Here is a 23,246-nt window from a genome sequence, read left to right as displayed (position 1 = left end):
CTTCATAGCTGAGGCGCTCCATCCCAGGTAACATCCTGGTGAATCTTCTCTGCACCCTCTCCAAAGCAATCACATCCTTCCTATAGTGAGGCGACCAGAACTGCACACAGTACTCCAGCTGTGGCCTCACCAGCGTTTTGTACAGCTCCATCATAACCTCCCTGCTCTTATATTCTATGCCTCGGCTAATGAAGGCAAGTATCCCATATGCCTTTTTAACCACCTTATCTACCTGTTCCGCTGCCTTCAGGGATCTATGTACATGTACACCAAGGTCCCTCTGACCCTCTGTACTTCCTAGGGTCCTACCACTCATTGTGTATTCCCTTGCCTTATTTGTCCATCCAAAATGCATCACCTCGCACTTTTCAGGGTTAAATTCCATTTGCCACTTTTGCGCCCAACTGACCAACCCGTCTATATCGTCCTGTAGCCTGAGGCTTTCCTCCTTGCAATTTACCACCCCACCAATTTTCGTGTCATCTGCAAACTTACTGATCATCCCTTTTACATTCTCATCCAATTTATGTAGATCACAAACAACAAGGGACCCAGCACCGATCCCTGAGGTACCCCACTGGACACAGGCTTCCAGTCACAAAAGCAACCTTCGACCATCACCCTCTGCCTCCTGCCACTCCGCCAGTTTAGGATCCAACGCGCCAAGGCACCCTGGATCCCATGGGCCCTTACCTTCTTGACCAGTCTCCTATGCGGGACTTTGTCAAAAGCTTTACTGAAGTCCATGTAAACCACATCCACAGCATTTCCCTCATCCACCTCCCTAGTCACCCCCTCGAAAAATTCAATCAGATTTGTCAGACATGATTTACCCTTGACAAAGCTATGCTGACTATCCCCGATTAATCCTTGCCTCTCCAAGTGGAGACTAATTTTGTCCCTCAGAATTTTTTCCAATAATTTCCCTACCACAGTTGTTAGGCTCACTGGCCTGTAATTCCCTGGTTTATCCCTGCTACCCTTCTTGTATAATGGTACTACATTAGCTGTTCTCCAGTCCTCTGGTACATCCCCTGTGGCCAGAGAGGTTCTGAAAATTTGTGTCAGAGCCCCTGCAATCTCCCCCTTTGCCTCCCACAGCAGCCTGGGATACATCTCGTCCGGGCCTGGGGATTTATCCACTTTTTGGCCTGCTAAAACCGCTAGCACCTCCTCCCTCTCGATGCTAATATGTTCAAGTATGTCACAGTCCCCTTGCCCGATTTCTATGTCTGCATCGTCTTTCTCCATAGTGAACACAGATGCAAAAAATTCATTTAAAACCCCGCCTACATCATCTGGCTCTACACACAGATTGCCACTTTGGTCCCTAATGGGCCCTACCCTTTCCCTGGTTATCCTCTTGCCCTTAATATACTTATAAAACATCTTAGGATTTTCCTTTATTTTGCTCGCCAGTGTTATTTCATGGCCCCTCCTCGCCCTCCTAATTTCTTTTTTAAGTATGCCCCTGCACTTTTTATACTCCTCTAGGGCTTCTTCCGTCTTTAGTCTTTTGTAACTGCCAAAAGCCCCCCTTTTATTTCTAATGCATTTTTGTATCTCCCTTGTCATCCAAGGTTCCCTTTGCTTGTTGGTCCCACCCTTGACCTTTACAGGAACATGTTGGCTCTGTACTCTCTCTATTTCCCTTCTGAAAGTCTCCCACTGTTTTGATGTGGATTTTCCTATAAGTAGCTGCTCCCAGTCCACTTTGGCCAGATCCTGCCTTATCATATTAAAATCGGCCTTCCCCCAATTTAGAACCCTTATTTCCGGGCCGTCTTTGTCTTTTTCCATGACCGCCTTAAATTTCACCGAATTATGGTCACTGTCGCCAAAATGCTCTCCTACTGATACTTCCACCACTTGCCCGGCTACACTCCCCAGAATTAGGTCCAGTACCGCCCCCTCTCTTGTAGGACTTTCTACATGTTGGCTCAAAAAGCTCTCCTGGATGCACTTTAAGAATTCTGCACCCTCTAAGCCTTTCACACTCTGACTATCCCAATTTATATTGGGGAAGTTGAAATCCCCCACTATTATTACCCTATTATTTTCACACTTCTCTGAGATTTGCCTACATATCTGTTCCTCTATCTCCCCCTGACTGTTTGGGGGCCTATAGTACACTCCCAGCAAAGTGCTTGCCCCCTTTTTGTTTTTAAGTTCTACCCATATGGCCTCATTTGAGGAACCCGCTAATATATCATCCCTCCTTACAGCAGTAATTGACTCCTTAATTAATGTTGCAACACCCCCTCCCCTTTTACACCCCCCTCTGTCTCGCCTGAAGATTCTATACCCCGGAATATTGAGCTGCCAGTCCTGACCCTCCCTCAACCATGTCTCCGTGATGGCAACAATATCGTACTCCCATGTGTTCAACAACAACTTCAGTTCATCCACCTTATTTGCAAGACTCCTTGCATTAAAATAAATGCCTTCCAGCCCTGCCATATTCCCTTTTGCCTTCACATATTTGCACTGCCTTCCCAGCTGACTTGTTTTTTCCTCTGTATTTGGCTGTAAATCACCCCCTACTATAGCTCCACTCTGTACCCCATCCCCCTGCCAAGTTAGTTTAAACCCCCCCCAGCAGTGCTAGCAAACCTCCCCGCAAGGATATTGGTTCCCCTCTGGTTCAGGTGTAAACCGTCTGACTTGTACAAGTCCCACCTTTCCCAGAAGCAGACCCAGTGATCCAGGAAACTAAAGCCCTCCCTCCTGCACCATCCCTTTAGCCACGCATTCATCTGTTCTATCTTCCTATTCCTATACTCACTAGCACGTGGCACCGGGAGTAATCCAGAGATTACAACCTTTGAGGTCCTGCTCTTTAATCCTTCCCCTAGCTCCCTAAATTCTTGCTGCAGGACCTCATCCCTCTTTTTACCTATGTCGTTGGTACCAATGTGGACCACGACCTCTGGCTGTTCACCCTCCCCCTCCAGAATGCCCTGCAGCCGCTCAGTGATATCCTTGACCCTGGCACCAGGGAGGCAACAAACCATCCTGGATTCACGTCTACGGCCACAGAAACGCCTGTCTGTTCCCCTTACTATAGAATCCCCTACCACTATTGCTCTCCCACTCTTTTTCCCCCCTTCCTGGGCAGCAGGAGCACCCCCAGTGCCAGGAAGTTGGCTGCTGCTGCCTTCCCCTGGTGAGTCATCCCCCTCAACAGTATCCAAAGCGGTATACTTGTTTGAGAGGGGAATGGTCACAGGGGTCTCCTGCACTACCTGCCTGCTTCTATTGCTCCGCCTGGTGGTCACCCATTTCCTGTCTTCCTGTGCAGCCCTTCCCTGCGGTGTGACCAACTCACTAAACTCACCTTCTGTGCTGTGTTCTTCTATGATTCTATAGAAATGCTAATTTAAAAAAAAATCTTGCCACCCATCCTATGACATTAACCGGCTTAACAAGGAAATACCAATTGCAAATAAGACAGAGTTTGGTTGCAATTTTTTTAAGCGAAAAAGCAAGATTTGTGATAAGATTTGTTCTCAACACCTCTGAGCATTACAACTAATCAATGTAATAAATCTAACACACAAAAGCTTTTTTCTTCCTATGGTAGTGTAAAATTATAACATGGTATATTTATTTTCTTTATGGTTGCAGTGTCTATATAAGAAACTTTAGTGCATTATAATGTCTTAAATCATCTTTTAAGATGGCACAATCATAAGGTAACAAAATATTTTCTATTCTTCCAGTTTAATGCTAAAATACACGTCAGATAAGCCCACAAAAAATCTAGCAAGGTATCACTTTACATGTGGTTAGTTAAATTGTGAAACTTTTGCCTTTCAGTCGTCCATTCTTCTTAGTCTAAAGGCTCAAGAAATCCAAGCTTTGCATTACCGAACCACGACTTTGCAATTTATCTTCTTTTGCAATTTTCTCAATTCGGGCGGTGCACCTTGGCCTTTCAATGAGGTTTCTCAATTTCATTTTTGTTTGAGATAGCACATCACCTGCATGCTCACCTTTGTACACCGTAGGGTCTTTCTATGAGAGGTTCCTTGAATGGAGGTGGAATATGGCCAAAATAATCAGGATAAGCCACTTCACCGTATTCGGGAACAGATTTAGTCTTTTTAACAATTTCAACATATAGGTCAGAGTCATGAAGTGGTTGCAAGATCCCTGGTTCCGGTAACTCAGAAAATCCTGGCTCTTCAGAACTTAAAGAGGACTCATCCTCTGCATCAGTGTCAATGCCAGAACAGCACAACTGTCCTAGCTGGGTACCAACCTGTTGCCAAGATGGAGGCTGACCAAATGATGAAACAAATAAAGACTTTCCACAACCAGAGAGCTGCTGACAAGTTTTGCTGCAGGTTTCCCCCAGTGTCAAAAAGCTCGGCTTATTCTCACTTCCACTCACACATCCAGGCTTCCAACACTTAACATTGTCAGAAGTATTATTACAGTGCAAGGACATACCGTCCAAGCCTTTTGCAATCTCATTGTTCAGGCATTGTGTCGATGTATGTCCATTTTGTTTAGAATACCGTGAGTTAACACTATTTTTACTCTCCTCTTTGCTCTGCAGATCTAGTAGTTTATGGTCCTGCCCAGCTCCTTGATAAACATTAGGTAGAATCCGCTGGCTTTCTGGAGTGTCATTTTCTTTAACAGTAGCTTTAATCACATTACTTTTTGAAGACCGCTCTTCTCCTGCTGTAGGCACAATAATGGGTCCTGCCCGCTTAACATCAGATCTTGACGCACTGGTATTGCTTTTTTCAGTAAGATTATACGCCTAGAAAAAAGTGGAAAATAAACTAAAAATAAATGTTGAGATTACTGAGTTGGAGAGGTTTTTCCACATAAAGTTACAGACCATACTGGATCCATGATTGAGGCAAGGTTTTTATTAAACTATTTTCAAATATATACATTATCCAAAAGTTAACATCTGTATGTCTGGATTTCCAACTCTCTTTCACTGTCTAGCAACAGGAAGTCAGCCTCAATGACTTTAGAGTTAGTTGGAGCAGGCAACTCTGGCGAAATCTTTCAAAGCATATTTTGTTAATTTAGGAGATCAATCTGGATGGACCATGAGGTCTTGGAAAGTACTGCAATCTTTTGTTTCCACTCTTGCTAATTTTCTCACCTTTCCCTCTTCTCCTGAAGGCATCAAGTCCCTGCTTGAGTAAAGTTCCACGGGTGCTAGCTGCCCTTCGCTATCTTGCCCAACTGGTCATTATTCATATCTGAACTTCAGTGAGGGTCAGCAGGCTGGTTGCCCGGCCCAATCCTGTTCTCGCCCAATATGCACAGATATAAACTTTGAATATGGGTTATAAAAACAGAAAATGCTGGAAATACTCAGCAGGTCAGGCAGCATCTGTGGAGAGAGAAACAAAGTTAACGTTTCAGGTTGATGACCTTTCCTCAGAACTGGAAAAAGTTAGAGATGCAACAGATTTTTAAGCAAGTGCAGAGGCAGGGAAAGGGGGAGGGGAGGAAAGAACAAAAGGGAAGGTCTGTGATAGGGTGGAAGGTAGGAGCGATTAAAAGACAAAAGGGATGATGGTGCAAGGCAAAAGGAGATGGTAATGGGACAAGTAAAGAAACAAAAGATGGGTCTAGAGGGGGTGTAAATGGGAATAGCAGAATCATTACTAACAGCTGCTGTCCGAAAAAATGGGGGCAGTGGTTATGATCTGAAATTGTTGAACTCAATGTTGAGTCTGGAAGGCTGTGACGTGCCTAATCGAAAGATGAGTGCTGTTCCTTGAGCCTACGTTGAGATTCATTGGAACAGTGTAGGAGGCTGAGGACAGAGTGGGGCAGAAAATTAAAAAGATAATCAACCAGAAGCTAGAGGTCACGCTTGCAGAGTGAACGGAGGTGTTCTGCAAAGCGGTCACCCAATCTGCATTTGTTCTCCCCAATGTAAAGGAGACCTCATCGTGAGCAGTGAATACAGTATATTAAATTGAAAGAAGTACAAGTAAATCGCTGTTTCACCTGTAAGGATTCTTTGACGCCCTGGATGGTGGGAAGGGAGGAAGTAAAAGGGCAGGTGTTGCATCTCCTGCGCTTGCACGTGAAGGTGCCATGGAAAGGGGGTGATTTAGGAGTGCACCAAGGTGTCACAGAGGGAACGGTTCCTGAAAGGGGAGGGGAAGATGTGCTTGGTGGCGACATCGTGCTGGAGGTGGAGGAAATGGTGGAGGATGATCCGTTGAATGTGGAGGCTGCTGGGGTAGACGGTGAAGACAAAGGGGAACCTATCGCGGTTCCGGATTTTTTTTTTGGTGGGGGGGTGGGGGGCGGGGTGGCGGGGTGGAGGAGGAAGAGGTGAGAGCAGAAGTGCGGGAAATGGGACAGGCACAGTCGAGAGCCCTGTCAACCACGGTGGAGGGGAATCCTCAGTTGAAGATAAAGGAAGACATATCGGAAGCACTGGTATGGAAGGCGGCATTGTTAGAACAGATGCGGTGGAGGCGGAGAGCAGCTGTTGGTAATGATTTTGCCAATCCCATTTACACCATCTTTGGACCCATCTTTTGTTTCTTTACTTGTCCCATTACCATCTCCTTCTGCCTTGCACCATCATCCCTTTTGTCATTTAATCTCTCCTGCCTTCCACCCGATCACAGACCTTCCCTTTCGTTCTTTCCTCCCCTCCCCCCTTTCCCTGCCTCTGTACTTGCATAAAACCTGTTCCATCTCTAACTTTTTCCAGTTCTGATGATAGGTCATCAACCTGAAACGTTAACTCGGGTTCTCTCGCCACAGATGCTGCCTGACCTGCTGAGTATTTCTAGCATTTTCTGTTTTTATTTCAGATTTACAGCATTTGCAGTATTTTCCTTTTGTATTTGAATACGTGTTGCTAGATTACAATCGGAAATGGGCGCCATGGCCAGTTCTTTCAGGAACACAAAGGTTCATTATTACACCCCACTACAAATCAGCTACCTCTGCCGAAACCATGGCTCAAACCTGGGTCATTCTAGGTCTGCAGTGGCTCAGCTGCTCATTGGATACGTTCACTGAGTCACTGCAAGAGTGGCAGGTATTGTTTTTAATCGCACTGACTCAGGTTTTGTTTTAAAGTATTCTCCAAATATCCTTGTTTTAAAGAATGCTTATTTCAAAATAGGGGGACTTTGAAAGTGAATTGAAGCAAAAAATAAGCGATGCGATCGGCATACAAATTGGTGGAAAGCAGGTAACTCTTTTTTCCCCACAAAAAAAGGGTTATTACAGGTCAAATCTAGAATTAAACACTGCTTATTGAAGTGTAAATTAGACATACAATTTCCCTATGATGCACTAGAGATCTCTCAATTATTATTCCTCCTCACGAATGACATCAGACCAACATAAACCTTGAAGGCACCGAGCACACCAAAAACTGCGACCAACTCAAGAATGGAACAAAATAAAACTTGTTACAAAGTGCTCATGCCCTGGCCCGCTTTTACTGCATTGGAAGCCCTATTGTTTAACTTAGACATATATCTGCAAAAATAATTCCTGGTAACCAACAGTGGGTTAACAATCTTTAATAGCTCATTGCTAATTGACATCACTTTTAATAAGGCACTTATTTACTTCCTTTCTGCTTTTTCACCTACCTAAGCCATATATGTCAGCTGTTGCTCAGTGGGTAGCACACTCGCCTGAGTCAGAAGGCTGTGGGTTCAAAGCCCACTCCAGGGACTTGTGCACATAAAGCTAGGCTGACACTCCAGTGCAGTGCTGACTGAGTGCTGCACTGTTGGAGATGCCATCTTTCGGCGCTCTCTCAGGTGGACGTAAAAGATCCCATGGCACTATTTCGAAGAAGAGCAGGGGAATTATCCCCGGTGTCCTGGCTAATACTTATCCTTCAACCAACATAACAAAAACAGATTATCTGGTCATTATCACATTGCCGTTTGTGGGACAACTTGGCTGCCGCATTTTCCACATTATAACAGTACTTCAAAAGTACTTCATTGGCTCCAAGTGCTTTGAGACGTCCGGTGGTCGTGAAAGGCGCGATATAAATGCAAGTCTTTCTTTTATATTGTTGCTGACTGAGTTGGCAGCCAAAATCCTCCCAGGCTTCCAAAAATGTCAACCTATGGCTGGTTGCTAGAAGGTTGCCGAGTATCACGCAGGGGCTTACTCTTTATCCAATTTGCCAGTAGTGTGGAAATATGGCTGACTGCATTTGGTAAAGCAACTAAGATCAGACACTGCGTGGGGAACTATAAATACTGTGGCAACAAGAGCAGGTCAGAGGCTAGGTATTGTGCGGCGAGTGTCTTACCTCCTGACTCCCCAAAGCTTTTCCACCATCTACAAGGCACAAGTAAGGAGTGTGATGGAATACTCTCCACTTGCCTGGATGAGTGCAGCTCCAACAGCACTCAAGAAGCTCGACACTAATACAAAACAGAGATGTTCAGTGAAACAGTCACCTTATCTGCATTTGGTTTCCCCACTGTCGAGGAGATTGCACCGTGAGCGGTAAATACAGTATCTTAGATTAGCGGAAGTACATGACTTTCTGTCTCACATCAAGGAGTATTTGGATAGAGGTATGGGAGCAGGTAAATGGGCAGGTGTTGCATCTCCTGTGGTTGGATGGGTGGTGACTGGGAAATAGCTAGGAATGGGTGTGGTTATAGATAAGGGTATCACATCTAGGACAAAGCAGCCCGCTTGATTGGCACCCCATCCACCGCCTTAAACATTCACTCCCTCCACCACCGGTTTACCGTGGCTGCAGTGTGCAACATCTACAAGATGCACTGCAAGCAACTCGCCAAGGCTTCTTCGACAGCACCTCCCAAACCCGCGACCTCTTCCACCTAGAAGGACAAGGGCAGCAGGCGCATGGGAACACCACCACCTCCAAGTTCCCCTCCAAGTCACACACCATCCTGACTTAGAAGTATATCGCCGATCCTTCATCGTCGCTGGGTCAAAATCCTGGAACTCCCTACCTAACAGCACTGTGGGAGTACCTTCATCACACGGACTGCAGCGGTTCACCGCCACCTTCTCAAGGGCAATTAATGCTGGTCTTGCAGCAACGCACACATCCACAAAAACAAATTTTTAAAAAGTGTCTTAATACAGTACACAGTTCAAGTGGTATAAGCCTTCAGTACTTCAGTTTTAGATTTGAATAACTGATACAAAAGGCTTGTCCTCATCTTCCATCTTGCCAGCCTATGCATTTGTATCTTCTACCACCTGCAAAACAATTCCACAACCAAACACGTTTTCCCCAGTGAAGGAATAAGCCATATAACCTATTCAGAAAAAAACACTATCTGATGAAAGAATTCTGACAAACTGGGTTTGGAAATTTAGAAACCTAACTATGAAATAGCTATGAAAGAGTTCTGGCTATTGAGGTAAGGCAGTTGTTGACCCTGAATAAATAACCTTATTGAAACAGAAGGTGCATAGCTCCGACAGGCTGACCTTTGGGAACAAAGACAATGGTTCACCCTGGATAAGGTGTTCTAATTTAAAACTTCGTAAAGATGGCACATAAGATAAGGAACATCTGCCTTCGTAAAGATGACATAAAATAAGGAACACCTGCCTTTCACACCATTCTATATGGTAAATTCAGAACACCTGAAGATGAGACAAGATTCTGTAATATTACAAGCTGATGTGGCAGTAAGAATTGCAGAGGTCGGCAGAAAGATGAATAGGGATAATTGACTTACATCAGCAGAAAACCTTAAAGGAAATACAACTGGAAAAGGGTATAAATATTGAAGTTTCAAATGGGATATCAGACTCGCTTTAATCGGGCAAAGCAATTCTCGGCTACAGAGGCGGCTCTGTAGTCTCCAACTCTTTATACCTCGGGGATCAAAGATATTTGATATTGATGGATATCCTGTATAGAAAACTTGAACTGTAATACTGTAGCGAAGTTAAGATTTAAAAGTAAGATTCTCCGTTAAGAGTATTTTTTCTCTTTTTAGAACTGTTAATATTGCGATTGACTGATTCACCAACTGTAAATTGCATGTTGGTTCTTTTAATAAATCTCTATATATTTTTAGAATTCTCTCACATAAGTCTTCTGTATCAAAAATTAGCGAACTCAATCTCTGTACACTCTTTGGTGAAGAGTTGCAGAATTCTGAGGGAGTTTTCCGGACCCTCTCAATATCCGGGACGTTACAGTCTAGCTAAACTTATTAAAAGTGCTATCTGGAGGACGGTAACATTATCGGGTTGTTCCTTTCCTCTAGGGAGAGATAGCCCGGACCTTTAGACCCAATTAAGCATCTTTAGGATTCAGCTACCTCAAACTTTAGTTGAAAGTGAATGTCTGAGAAATACGCCTGATCCAGGGTAGCCCTAAAGGGGCTAGGACCAGTAAAAATCCCTTCACCCCTTCCCCCTCGACCACCCCCCTCCACCTTTCAGAGGTATTGATCTCTCTGCGATGCCCGTATCTATTCTTTCACCACACCCATTCCTAGCTATTTCCCAGTCACCTCCCATCCAACCACAGGAGATGCAACACCTGCCCATTTACCTGCTCCCATACCTCTGTCCAAACACTCCTTGATGTGAGACAGAAAGTCACATGTACTTCCGCTAATGTAATATACTGTATTTACCGCTCACGGTGCAATCTCCTCTGTTCTGTCCAGCAGCGTGAGCCTGGCTCGCTACTGTAGCTTCCCCCTCCTATCCCCACTCTGACTCTCCATCTTTAATCTCCTGCACTGTTCCAATGAAGCTCAATGCAAGCTTCAAGAACAGTACCTCATCATTCTGCTAGGCACACTGCAGCCCTCTGGTATTAGCATTGGCTGTGGTTACATTAATCCTTAGCTACACCCTCCATTCTTTTCACAGCAGGGGGTGTTTGTCGGCATCTGGGAGAGACGAGACGGCCTGACATTAGGGTCAGAGATCCTTCATCACAGCACAATGCTGCCAAGGGTCTAGACCCCTGGTACTAACCAATCCTTTTTCTCTTCTCATGGTGGACAGATACACTGTACTTCGCTTGGATTTTCTGTTTTCATTTCTGCTGCATCGACAGCTTTGTTAAAATACATTTTTTCTCTGTATTGTTTCTTCATTTCTCATGCTTTTCTTGTACATAGACCTCTCTTGTGTCTCCTCTCCATTTATTTGTCCTTTCTACATGTTTGCATTATCTCAGATGATATTTTATATGATGATCTTTAACACCATTATTTTCTTGATAGCAGTTTGCAGGTTATTTAACTCCCTTTCTGCGATTAGCTCTCTCTTGGCTGTTGGCTCTCTGCCCCCCTCCTCCCCTTTTTTTCCATCATGATTTTACCAACATTATTAACCTTGAAGAAGTTCTGCTCATCCATCCAGCATGATTTCAGTTTGTCTCTTTTACCCTGTTCACCTTCATTTGCTATCTGTTTCACTTCCTGTGTTTGAATGGGGATTCCCCATCATGGTCGGTGGGGTCATCAACCTAAAACGGTAACTCAGTTTCTTTCGCCACAAATGCTGCCTGACCTGCTGCGTGCTTTCAGCATTTTCTGTTTTTATTAAAATGCCTCGTCATCTCTTAGCCATTAGTCAGATGAAGCGTTACACACTGGAAAATCATAACCTGTCTTTTCTCTTTACCAATGCTAACTGACATGTTGTGCACTTCCAGCTTTTTTTGTTTCTATTTCAGATTTCCAGCTGTTGCTTTTTGCCTTGACTGCCACAAAGGACCTTGTAAAGTGCAAGGTCAGCCTGTTCATAGCATAGCTTGACAGAATTCCAACATCCCTCTTTATGCACACAGATACCTTCTTATGATTAATACACACCAAGGAATAAATGCTGTCATTGGTAAAAGTATGGCACAGAAAAACAGAAAGGAAACAGTCCAAAGCAAGCTAAACCAAAATAATCATCAAAATAAAATAGAAATACCAGGTATTAATTTAAATAACAATTATAGACTGTGTGAACCTCACTCTCATAGTTTAAGATGTGAACAAGCCCCCCTGAGTTGAGACTCTTTACCTCAGTTATCGTGCCTGTTTTTCTATAATTTTGGAGGATCTGTATTTAAAAAAAATATATTTCACCATCCAAATTAACCAAATATCCTGAGAGCTACTGGGATACTCCCAGCGCCAAGGGCTGGACCAGACAGAGAGTAAGATATGGGGGGGAAATTCATTCCCACAGCGTCGCCTATTAGCGCCATTAGATGGCACTAATGCGCCGTTGAGAGCTGCAACGACAGCTCCTGGTGAATCCAGCAGCGCACGCCAAATCGGGACCCCCCCCCCCACCGTAGCGCTGCCGGTAACAGCGCTCGCCGGGGACTTCAACGGCAAGGAGATCGTGACGTCAGTGAGTGTGCGATGCTCACTGAACGCCCGATCTGCCAAATGGCTTCTCGCCACTTACCTCACCACCTGGAGTTAACAACGACAAGGAGAGCTGGCGTGCAGCACCAGGAAGCCGGCTCCAGGGACGTTATTTAAAGGGATCAGCTCCAATCACTCGCACCTGACAGGTTAGTGAAGTTTCAGTGCCCGTGTGTTAGCCCCTGATACTGCAACAGTTTTATTTAGTGATTTGAAGGTTCTTTGGTATCAGGAGTGTTTTGGTAAGTAGAAAAGTGCAAAATTTATTCTTGGAAGATTCAACCTACAACACTTGCTAAAAGTCATGGGGGTTGTACTGGCAGTCCACCCCACCCGCCAGGATCTACAGTGGAGGGAACGGAGGCAATGAGGAAGACGGGAACATGTGTGCAGAGGAAGGAGGAAGAAGACGAGGAACAGGAGAGAGGGAGGAGACAGCCGGACAATCGGGCTTCCGGACGGGCAGTCCGTGACCGGCTCATCAGACTGATTTGAATGAATGAAACCCAAAATCCCCATCATACCATCCCTGTGTCATGCCATATCATAGCGTCCTCCTGGGCGCAAAGGTGAAATGAGAGGGATCACAAAATATTCCAAACTCTTAATAAATTTATACATAAACATATCACACATATCACATGCATTCTAGTAGCTAATGATAAGTTGTGCCTGACCCTTGTGCCTGAGACAGTTAAATAGCTGTCATTGTGTGCAAGGTGCGAGATATGGGTGGGAGTGTTGGTAGGTAGCGATTGCTGGTGGGTGAGTGCTGGGGGTGTGATGCATTGAGCAGTATGTGAAGCTTGTGGTACAGATGGTGGTATGTAGCATTTGTTGAAGCCTTCACTCACCCTGCCCACCCATGTGAGCTTGTTAAAGTTATTCCTGCACTGGGTGTGGGTTCTGGGGCCCACAGTGCTGTCCGTGATGTGGTGTGCCATCTCCCTCCATATAGTGCAGCAGACTTGTGGTAAGGGCCTTCTGCCAGTTGGTGGGTACAGGACCAGCCGCCTTCTCTCCACCGCTAAAACCAATGCCTCCAAAGCTTCATGGGAAACCTGCGGGTTCTTTCCCTGGGGCAGCAATCTGCCATCAGGGTTTGTAAATAAGTGCTCCTTCTCCTTGTCCTCCTTCTTATGATTGTTGAGGCAGCTGCAGAGCCAACAATGCTGAGAATGAGGTGCTGAAGCATCAACGGACCTCCCCTTTAAGCAGTGAAAAAAGCCTGTGGCAATCATTACTTGCGTTTAGACTACACCCGCTATTGGTCCACCTTTTCAGTGTAACGCCAATGAGCTTGGGTTTTTAGACTAGATTTATGGCTCCAATCATTTAATGAGTGAGGACGAATTGTGTGTGTAGTTTAGACGATTTTAACTTGGCACTAATTCACCATTTTTAGTCTAAACACTGCCCATTCTTTGGCTATAACAAATTTCTAGCCCTCGGATTATAAATGTGTGGCTGAAAGGATGGTTTTGGAATGATTTCATATTCCTAGGATATTGCGATCAATTTAGGGAAGGCTGTACAGATGGGATGGCCTTCACCTAAACTGGAGAGGCACCTGCGCCCTTGCAGGGAGGGTAAATAGGGCAGTTGGGAAAGATAGGGGAAGGGATGGGAAAATCCACACTGTGAAAAAGTGAGAGAAAAAGGCCAGCAGCAGATGTTCCCATGGATTGGAAAATTGCAAATGTCATTCCATTATTTAAGAATGGAGGGAGGGAGAAATGAGGTAACTACAGACCTGTCAGTTTAATATTCAATGTGGAGAGCTTACTGGAATCTATCATCAGTGACAGAGTGACTGAGCATATGGACAAGTATGAGCTGGACAAGCTGATCAAAGTGAATCAGCATGGATTTGTGAAGGGTAGGTAATGTCTGGCTAATCTAGTTGAAATTTTTGAGGTCATCACTGGCATGAAAGTTGTCTATATAAACTTCCAGAAGGCATTTGATAAAGTTCCACGTAAGAGATTATCAAAACGAAAGCACACACAATTGGAGGTAACTTTGTGACATGGGTTGGTAAGTGATTGGTGTCGAAAGATTTTTGCTAGGCAAGGGTACCGAGGGATATGGATCAAGGGTAGGTAAATAGAATTGAGGTACAGATCTGCTATGATCTAATAAAATGGCGGAATGGGCGACTCCTATTCCTATGTTCTTACTGGTGGCAGGGACAGCCCAGCACAGAACTTGATGGAAGGCGAGGTTTTCTCACAGATTTGCTGAGCAGGACAGAGATGAGGAATACAGGAGCCCAGCCAGGAGAAGAAACATGCTTGCCCCTCACAAGCTGTTATACCGGGTATTCGATGGTCTTCCAAGGAGGTTCAGTTGTATGGCTGAAACTATGTCAGAGTCCACTTCTAGCCTGTGTGGTGTCATCTGGCATGGCATCAGCACACTGCAGTCTACCCCGGAAAGTGGGGTCACCCCCCAGGGACTTTGCAGCCAGGCCCTCACAAAGGGAGTCAGTATCACTAGCCTTTGCAGCTTTGGTGGAAGCTCAAACAGCTCTGGCTCCACCTTGGAGGGACAGGTGTCCACCATGGACAGATTGGCCAAACGAATTGATAGAATCTTTGAAGGAGTCACTTATCTTCTGCAGACTGCACTCCTGCAGATTAGTGGAAGTGATATGCAACAGCCCTAAAGGAAAGAATGGTGCTATGGAAGTGATAGTGTTGGCCTCTCTCAGAATATCAGCATGGCTGCTCATTCGCCACCCCTTCAACCAATACCTGCCATGGTTCCAGCAAATCGGCTGGGCCAAATTGGTCGGGCAACAGCCGAGATGCAGCAGTCTGTGACCGGGGCCTCACACGCTCGAGCACTCGGAAGTTACCAGCCGTGAGCATCTCACCAGTCCCCGCATGAGAAACAGTAGCATTTCACCAGCTCTGCTGAGGCCACTAGGGGAGCATCTCATAGAAGTAGTAGAGTTAGAAAACCATCTTATAAAAAAGTAGGTCATTGATATAGAAGCTGGTTGAATTGTTTCAATGTTCGTTGTTGCAGGATTATGGGAGTGGTGAAGGATGTAACAAGGGCGGTTAATGAAGAGGGGCTCTGTGAAATTTTCAGCGCAGGGGAATGAGCAAGTCACTGGACTCGCTGGGCAATTAACTCATCCCTCACATGTCTTATTGCAAAGTGTTGAGGTGGCCTTCCTTGTTCTGTGGCTTCCTTCCTTTCCCCTGGTCTTTATCATCCGATGAGGACTGCAGCTGCTGTTACGTTCCTCCAAATGCAGGCCAATATGGCGAGGTTATGCAGGATGCAATACACCACTCTGATGCTGGAGACTCTTTCTGGGCCATACAGTACGAAGCCCTTGACCTGTCGAGACACCTGACCCTCTGCTTCAGCATCCCTATGGTGTACTCAATAATAATCCTGGTGGTCCCCTGGTTTTGATTATATCCATGTTGCTCAGGCGTGGTGAAGTTGTGAAGGGGTGTCATATGTAGGGGGTATTCCATGTCCCCCAACAGCATGTTCCTGCAAGGGTCGAATATTGCGGGGGCGGGGGGGGGGGGAATGGTAGACTGTCACAGGATAAGTGCATCATGACAGCTGCCTGGGTATCTTGCCCAAACTTGCATAATCTTCTTTCTTTAATTGGAGACTACCTGGACATTAATGGAGTGGTAGCCTTTCCTATTCACGAAGGTTGCTGCCTGGTGTTCTGGTGCCCTGATGGCAACTTGTGTGTAGTCAATGATCTGCTGAACACGAGGGAAGCCAGCTACTGCTGCAAATCCCCAAGTTCCCTCGTGTTGACTGTTGAGGTCAATGAAGAATGTGATTTACTGGTTACTCTTGACAAACAGGGCATTAGTGACCAGCTTAACGCAGCTGTGTACTGCAGACTTGGTGATCTGGGTGACGTCCCCTGTAGCAGACCAGAAGGACCCAATGGCAAAGAGGTTAAGTGCAGTGGTGACTTTCACAGCCCCTAGACCAGCAGGCAGGAGACTGCAGAAGTCTGCAACAACCTGCCTGGAGGAGTGCAGTCGGCTTATACGCTGCTCTTCAGATAAATCAAAAAAGTGACTCTTGACCAGTAGACCATGTGTGCTCCATGTGGCCTACTACAAGCAACCCCCACCTGCTGTCTTCCAATAGGCCCAGCTGGTGGTCCCTGAGGCTGCTGCATCATTTTCTTCAACTGTTCCTTCAATGAAATGCAATTGGCAATAATAACACACATGATAAGGAGGTAAAGCTTATTGAGGGTAAGTAGGGCAAAAATGATCAGAAAGAAGCAATCTGGAAGCTGGAAACTCTCCTGGTGATCCAAACAGCATAAAACAGAAGAAGATAAGCAATAGGAGCTGGAGTAGGCCGTTTGGCCCTTCGAGCCTGTTCCGCCATTCAACAAGATCATGGCTGATGAGCTACCTCAACTCCACCTTCCTGCACTATCCCCATATCCCTTAATTCCCAAAATAGTATCAACTTCTGTCTTGAATATACTCATGGTGTGGAGATGCCGGAGTTGGATTGGGGTGGACAAATGTAAGAAGTCACACACACCAGGTTATAGTCCAAGGCCTAGAAATTGAGTTTGCGCTGCGCCAGGGCTTTAGCGCCGGAAGTTAGCGCCGGCGCTAAGTCCCTTTGCGCGCGCCAAAAATTCAGTAGCGCCGCGCCCAAACGGCTGCCGGCGCTACTGAAGGGTTTTAGCGCCTGAAAACTGGCGCACCGCGCCGCATTGCAGCGCTATTCCGGTGCTGCGGCGCCCGCTGCGGTGCGGCAGGCTCGGGAAGTGCAGGCCTCCTCCTTCCGTTAAGGAGGAGCTGCCTGCACCCGGCCGTGGCCCGCGCAAATCTCTTCAAAAATGAGCCCGGCACCTCGGACAAGTGCCGGGCTTGCATCTGTTCCGGGGGGGGGGGGGGGGGGGGGGGAGGGAGAAGTCCGGGGAGGGAGCTGCGGGCAGGCGGCCGGCCGCCGCGCCTCCTTAAAGCGCCGGCGCAGACTCCGGCAACACTCGTTTGCCGGAGTCTTAGTTGCGGCTGCCACTGGCGAGGCGGCCGCAACTGAATTTCGCCTTGGGGCCGGGTTACCACGGCAACCGGGACGCTGCGCACACCGATGACGTCATCGGTGCCGGCGCAGCGCTACCGGTCTACCGCCGCGAAAGGGCCCCAGGCAATTTAGGAACCGGCGCCAATTGCAGCGCTAGGCCCTCTAGCGCCGCAAAATCGGTGCTAAGGGCACTGAATTTCTAGGCCCAACAGTTTTATTTGAAATCACAAGCTTTCGGAGCGCTGCTCCTTCGTCAGGTGAAGTCTTCAACTGACGAAGGAGCAGCGCTCCGAAAGCTTGTGATTTCAAATAAAACTGTTGGACTATAACCTGGTGTTGTGTGACTTCTTACATTTGAATATACTCGACTGAGCATCCACAGCTCTCTGGGGTAGAGAATTCCAAAGATTCACAACCCTTTGAGTGAAGAAATTTCTCTTCATCTCAGTCCAAAACGGCCAACCCTTTATTCTGAGACTCTGACCCAGTGTTCTAGATTCACCAGCGAAGGAAACAATTTCTCAGCATTAACCCCGTCAAGCCCCTTAAGAATTTTATGTTTCAATTAGATCACCTCTCATTCTTCTAAACTCTAGGGAATATAGGTCTAGTCTACTCAATCTGTCCTCATAGAATTATCCCCTCATCCCAGGAACCAGTCTATTGAACCTTCGTTGCACTCCCTCGAAGGCAAGTATGTCTTTCCTTAGGTCGTCTTCTTCTTAGGCAGTTCCTCGGAACCGAGGATGACTTGCTTCGACATTAAAAATGAGTTCTCAGGTGACTGATGAGTCCAATGCGGGACCTACAGACTCTGTCACAGGTGGGGCAGACGGCGGTTGAAGGGGCGGGTGGGTGGGGTGCTTGGGTTGATGTGTGCTCCTTGCACTTGGCTTCCGCTTGCTCCCGGCGAAGAGACTCGAGGTGTTCGGCGCCTTCCCAGATGCTTCTCCTCCACTTTGTACAGTCTTGGGCTAGGGATTCTCAGGTGTCGGTGGGGATGTTGCACTTTTTCAAGGAGGCTTTCAGGGTGCCCTTGAAGCATTTCCTCTGCCCACCTGGGGCTCTCTTGTCGTGTCGGAGTACAGTGCTTGTTTTGGGAGTCTCGTATCGGGTATGCGGATGATGTGACCCGTCCATCGGAGCTGATCGAGCGTGGTCAAAGCTTCAATGCTGGGGATGTTGGCCTGAGTGAGAACACCAACGTTGGTGTGCCTATCCTGCCATTGGATTTGCAGGATCTTGCGGAGGCAGCGTTGGTGGTACCTCTCCAGTGCTTTGAGGTGCCTGCTGTACATGGTCCATGCCTCTGAAGCATAAAGGAGGGCGGGAATCACTGCTGCTCTGTAGACCATGAGCTTGGTGCAGGGTTTGAGGTCCTGGTCTTCAAACACTCTCTTCCTCAGGTGACCGTAGGCTGCACTGGCATACTGAAGGCGGTGTTGGACTTCATCATCGACGTCTGCCCTTGTTGACCGTAAGCTCCCGAGGTATGGAAAGTGGTCCACGTTGTCCAAGGTCTTGTCGTGGATTTTGATAATGGGGGGGGGGGGGATGGGGCAGTACTGTGTGGCGGGGGCAGGTTGGTAGAGGACCTTTGTCTTACAGGTGTTTAGTGTAAGACCCATACTCTCGTACACTTCGGTGAAGGTGATGACAATGGTTTGGAGTTCGACCTTTGAGTGTGCGCAGACGCAAGCGTGTCTGCCTACTGTAATTCGACGACAGAGGATGGGATGACCTTGGATCTGGACTGGAGGTAACGGAGGTTGAACAGTTTTCCGTTTGTTCTGTAAATTAGCTCCACTCTGGCAGGGAGCTCACTGAGGGCGAGATGGAACATTGCAGCCAGGAAGTTCGAGAAGAGCATTGGTGCGATGACACTGCCTTGCTTGACCTCGGTCTGTACGTGAATTGGGTCTGTGGTGGAACCGTTGGTCAGGATCACGGCTTGCATGTTGTCGTGAAGGCGGCGGAGGATGGTGACAAACTTTTGAGGGCAGCCGAATTTGAGGAGGATACTCCATAATTCCTCACGGTTGATTGTGTCAAAGGCCTTTGTGAGGTTAAAGAAGGCCATGTACATCGGTTGGTGCTGTTCCCTGCATTTCTCTTGTAATTGACACGTGGTGAAGATCATGTCCACTGTGCCCCTTAGTGGGCGGAATCCGCATTGCGACTCTGGGAGTAGCTCTTCAGCCACGGGGAGAAGGCGATTGAGGAGAATTCTTGCGATGACTTTCCCTGTGGCAGACAGCAGAGAAACTCCTCTGTAATTACCGCAATCGGACTTGTCACCTTTCTTGAAGATGGTCACAATTACGACGTCTCTGAGATCCCCTGGCATGCTCTCCTCCTTCCAAATAAGAGAAATGAGTTCATGAATTCGCACCAGTAGTGCTTCTCCGCCATGCTTTAGTGCCTCGGCAGGCTTTCCTTAGGTAAGTAGACCAGAACGGTACACAGTACTCCAGGTGTGGCCTCACCAATGCCCTGTATAATTGTAGTAAGACTTCTTTACTCTTATACTCTAATCCCTTTGAAACAAAAGCTAACATACCATTTGCTTTCCTAATTGCTTGCTGTACCTGTATGTTAACTTTCTGTAATTCATGTACAAGGACACCCAGGCCCCTCTGAATGCAAACATTTCCCAGTCTCACCATTCAAAAAATATTCTGCATTTTTGTTTTTCCCACCGAAGTGGATAACTTCACAGTTCCCCACATTGTATTCCATTTGCGATGTTCTTGCCCACTCAGTCAACCTGTCTATATCTCTCTGCAGCCTCTTTGCGTCCTCCTCACAGCTTACTTTCCCACCTAACTTTGTATCATCAGCAAACTTGGATACGTTACATTCAGTCCCTTCATCTAAGTCATTAATAGATTGTAAATAGCTTAGGTCCATGCTAATATATTATCTCCAATACCATGAGTCCTAATTTTGTGTAATAACCTCTTGAGTGGCACCTTGTCGAATGTTTTTTGAAAATCCAAATACACCATATCCACTGGTTCCCCCTGATCCATCCTACTAGTTACATCTTCAAAAAACACTAACAGATTTGTCAAACATGATTTCCCTTTCATAAAACCATGCTGACTCTGCCTAATCATATTACAATTTTCTAAGTGCCCTGTTACCACGTCCCTAATAATAGTTTCTAGCATTTTGCCTACTACTGATGTCAGGCTAACTGGCCTATAGTCCCCTGTTTTTTCTCATCCTCCTTCCTTAAATAGCGGGGTCATGTTTGCTATTTAAGGGCCTTGGTGAGGCCACATCTTATTGTGTGCAGTTTTGGATGCCTTATCTGAGGAAGGATGTTCTTGCCATGGAAGGAGTGCAGCGAAGATTCACCAGACTGATACCTGGGATGGCAGGAATGACGTATGAGGAGAGATTGGGTCGATTGGGCTTGTACTCACTGGAGTTTAGAAGAATGAGAGGGGATCTCATCGAAACTTATAAAATTCTAACAGGACTAGACAGACTAGATGCTGGAAGGATGTTCCCGATGGTCGGGGAGTCCAGAACCACGGGTCACAGTCTAAGGATAAGGGGTAAGCCATTTAGGACAGATGAGGAGGAATTTCTTCACCCAGAGAGTGGTGAACCTGTGGAATTCTCTACCACAGAAGGCAGTAGAGGCCAATTCATTATATTCAAGAAGGAGTTGGAAATATTTCTTAAGGCTAAAGGGATCAAGGGATATGGAGAGAAGGCAGGAACAGTGTACTGAATTTGGATGATCAGCCATGATCTCATTGAATGGCGGAGCAGGCTCGAGGGGCCGAATGGCCTACTCCTGCTCCTATCTTCTATGTTTCTATGCTACCTTCCAATCCTTGGGGACTGTTCTAGAATCTAGGGAATTCTGGAAGATTAGTACCAGTGCATCCACAATCTCTGCAGCTACCTCTTTTAAAACCCTAGGATGCAGGTTGTCAGGTCCAGGGGATTTCTCACCACTTAGTCCCATTAATTTCTCACCACTTAGTCCCATTAATTTCTCCAGTACTATGTCTTTACTGATACTGAATTCTTTAAGCTCCTCATTCTCGCTAGATCCTTCGTTCCCCATTATTTCCAGAATGTTTTTTGTGTCTTCTACCGTGAAGACAGATACAAAGTACAGATCGTGTGACCTACTTACCTGCAGGTCAGTGAGTGCTGTAAGAATATGGGCTTTATAATTTTGTTAAATTTTGAGGATCAGGTATTGCAAGAGTTAAATGAACCCAAGTTTTTTGTTAGAACTACTATTTTGCAGAATCCATGGTTTTCAGGCTGCAGGTGCTGGGGTGCATCACAAATGGCCTTGTGTATGGCACAAATACACTTGTTATTGTGAAGAAAGTAACACAAGCTGCCTCCATAAGAACATAACATAAGAAATAGGAGCAGGAGTAGGCCATTTAATGAGATCATGGCTGATCTTCTGCCTCAACTCCATTCACTGGCCCTATCGCCATATCCCTTGATGCCCTTACCAGTCAAAAATCTATCGACTTCGGTTTTGAATATACCCAATGACTAAGCCTCCACAGCCCTCTGGGATAGAGAATTCCAAAGATTCACCACCCGCTGTGTGAAGAAATTTCTTCTCATCTCAGTCCTGAATGGCCTACCCTTTATCCTGAGGCTGTGGCCCCTGGTTCTAGACTCCCCAGCCAAGGGAAACATTCTCCCAGCATCCACCCTATCAAGCCCTGTAATAATTTTGTATGTTTCAATGAGATCCCCTCTCATTCTTCTGAATTCAAGAGAATATAGGCCTAGTTTACTCAATCTCTTCTCATATGACAGTCCCGCCATCCCCGGAATCAATCTTGTGAACCTTCGTTGCACTCCCTCTATGGCAAGTATATCCTTCCTTAGGTAAGGAGACCAAACTTGTACACAGTGCTCCAGGTGTGGTCTCACCAAGGTCCTATATAATTGGAGCAAGGCTTCTTTACTCCTGTACTCAAATCCTCTTGTAATGAAGGCCAGCATGCCATTTGCCTTCCTAATGGCTTGCTGCACCTGCACATTCACTTTCAGTGACTCATGTTCAAGGACACCCAGGTCCGTAAGAACATAAGAAATAGGAGCAGGAGTAGGCCAATCGGCCCCTCAAGCCTGCTCCGCTATTTAATAAGATCATGGCTGATCTGATCCTAACCGCCAATCTACTATCACAGAACCATCTCCTGAATCTAACAGAATTAGACACGCGAAATAGGAGCAGGATCAGGCTACACGGCCCCTGGGCCCGCTCCGCTACCCACAGGGCCATGTCCGATCCGAACCTAAACTCATGTCCAAATTCCTGCCCGCTCCCCGTAACCCTTAATTCCCTTTACTTCTAGGAAACTGTCTATTTCTGTTTTAAATTTATGTAATGATGTAGCTTCTACAGCTTTTTGGGGCAGCATATTCCATGGACCTACCACCCTCTGAGTGAAGTAGTTCCTCCTCATCTCAGTTTTGAAAGAGCAGCCCCTTATTCTAAGACTATGCCCCCTAGTTCTAGTTTCACCCATCATCGGGAACATCTTCCCCGCATCCACCCGATCCGACCCTTTCACAATCTTATATGTTTCAATAAGATCGCCTCTCATTCTTCTGAACTCCAATGAGTAGAGTCCCAATCTACTCAACCTCTCCTCATATGTCCATCCCCTCATCCCCGGGATTAACCGAGTGAACCTTCTTTGTACTGACTCGAGAGCAAATATGTCTTTTCTTAAGTATGGACACCAAAACTGTATGCAGTATTCCAGGTGCGGTCTCACCAATACCTTGTACAACTGAAGCAATACCTCCCTATTTTTATATTCTATC

The 23,246-nt window shown here is 46.3% G+C and overlaps 1 protein-coding gene across 6 annotated transcripts in view; it reads right to left on the bottom strand.

The window, feature by feature from the left end:
- Positions 1-23,246, bottom strand: part of agtpbp1 (ATP/GTP binding carboxypeptidase 1) — a 410,793-nt gene that overhangs the window by 185,645 nt on the left and 201,902 nt on the right. For all 6 annotated transcript variants that reach the window (XR_015078056.1, XM_085985173.1, XM_085985187.1 and 3 more), the window contains one exon: positions 3,996-4,774. Coding sequence is in view for 5 of the 6 variants with exons in the window: in XM_085985173.1 (XP_085841299.1) it covers positions 3,996-4,774 (779 nt within the window). In the remaining variant the exon portion in view is untranslated. The remainder of the gene's footprint in view (positions 1-3,995; positions 4,775-23,246) is intronic.

The sequence above is a fragment of the Somniosus microcephalus genome, chromosome 1 (genome assembly GCF_052327205.1).
Source record: "Somniosus microcephalus isolate GS21.2 chromosome 1, FLI_Smic_1.0, whole genome shotgun sequence".
Taxonomy (NCBI): domain Eukaryota; kingdom Metazoa; phylum Chordata; class Chondrichthyes; order Squaliformes; family Somniosidae; genus Somniosus; species Somniosus microcephalus.
The sequence above is the reverse complement of the archived record's forward strand: the minus strand, read 5'-3'. Positions and strand labels throughout refer to the sequence as shown.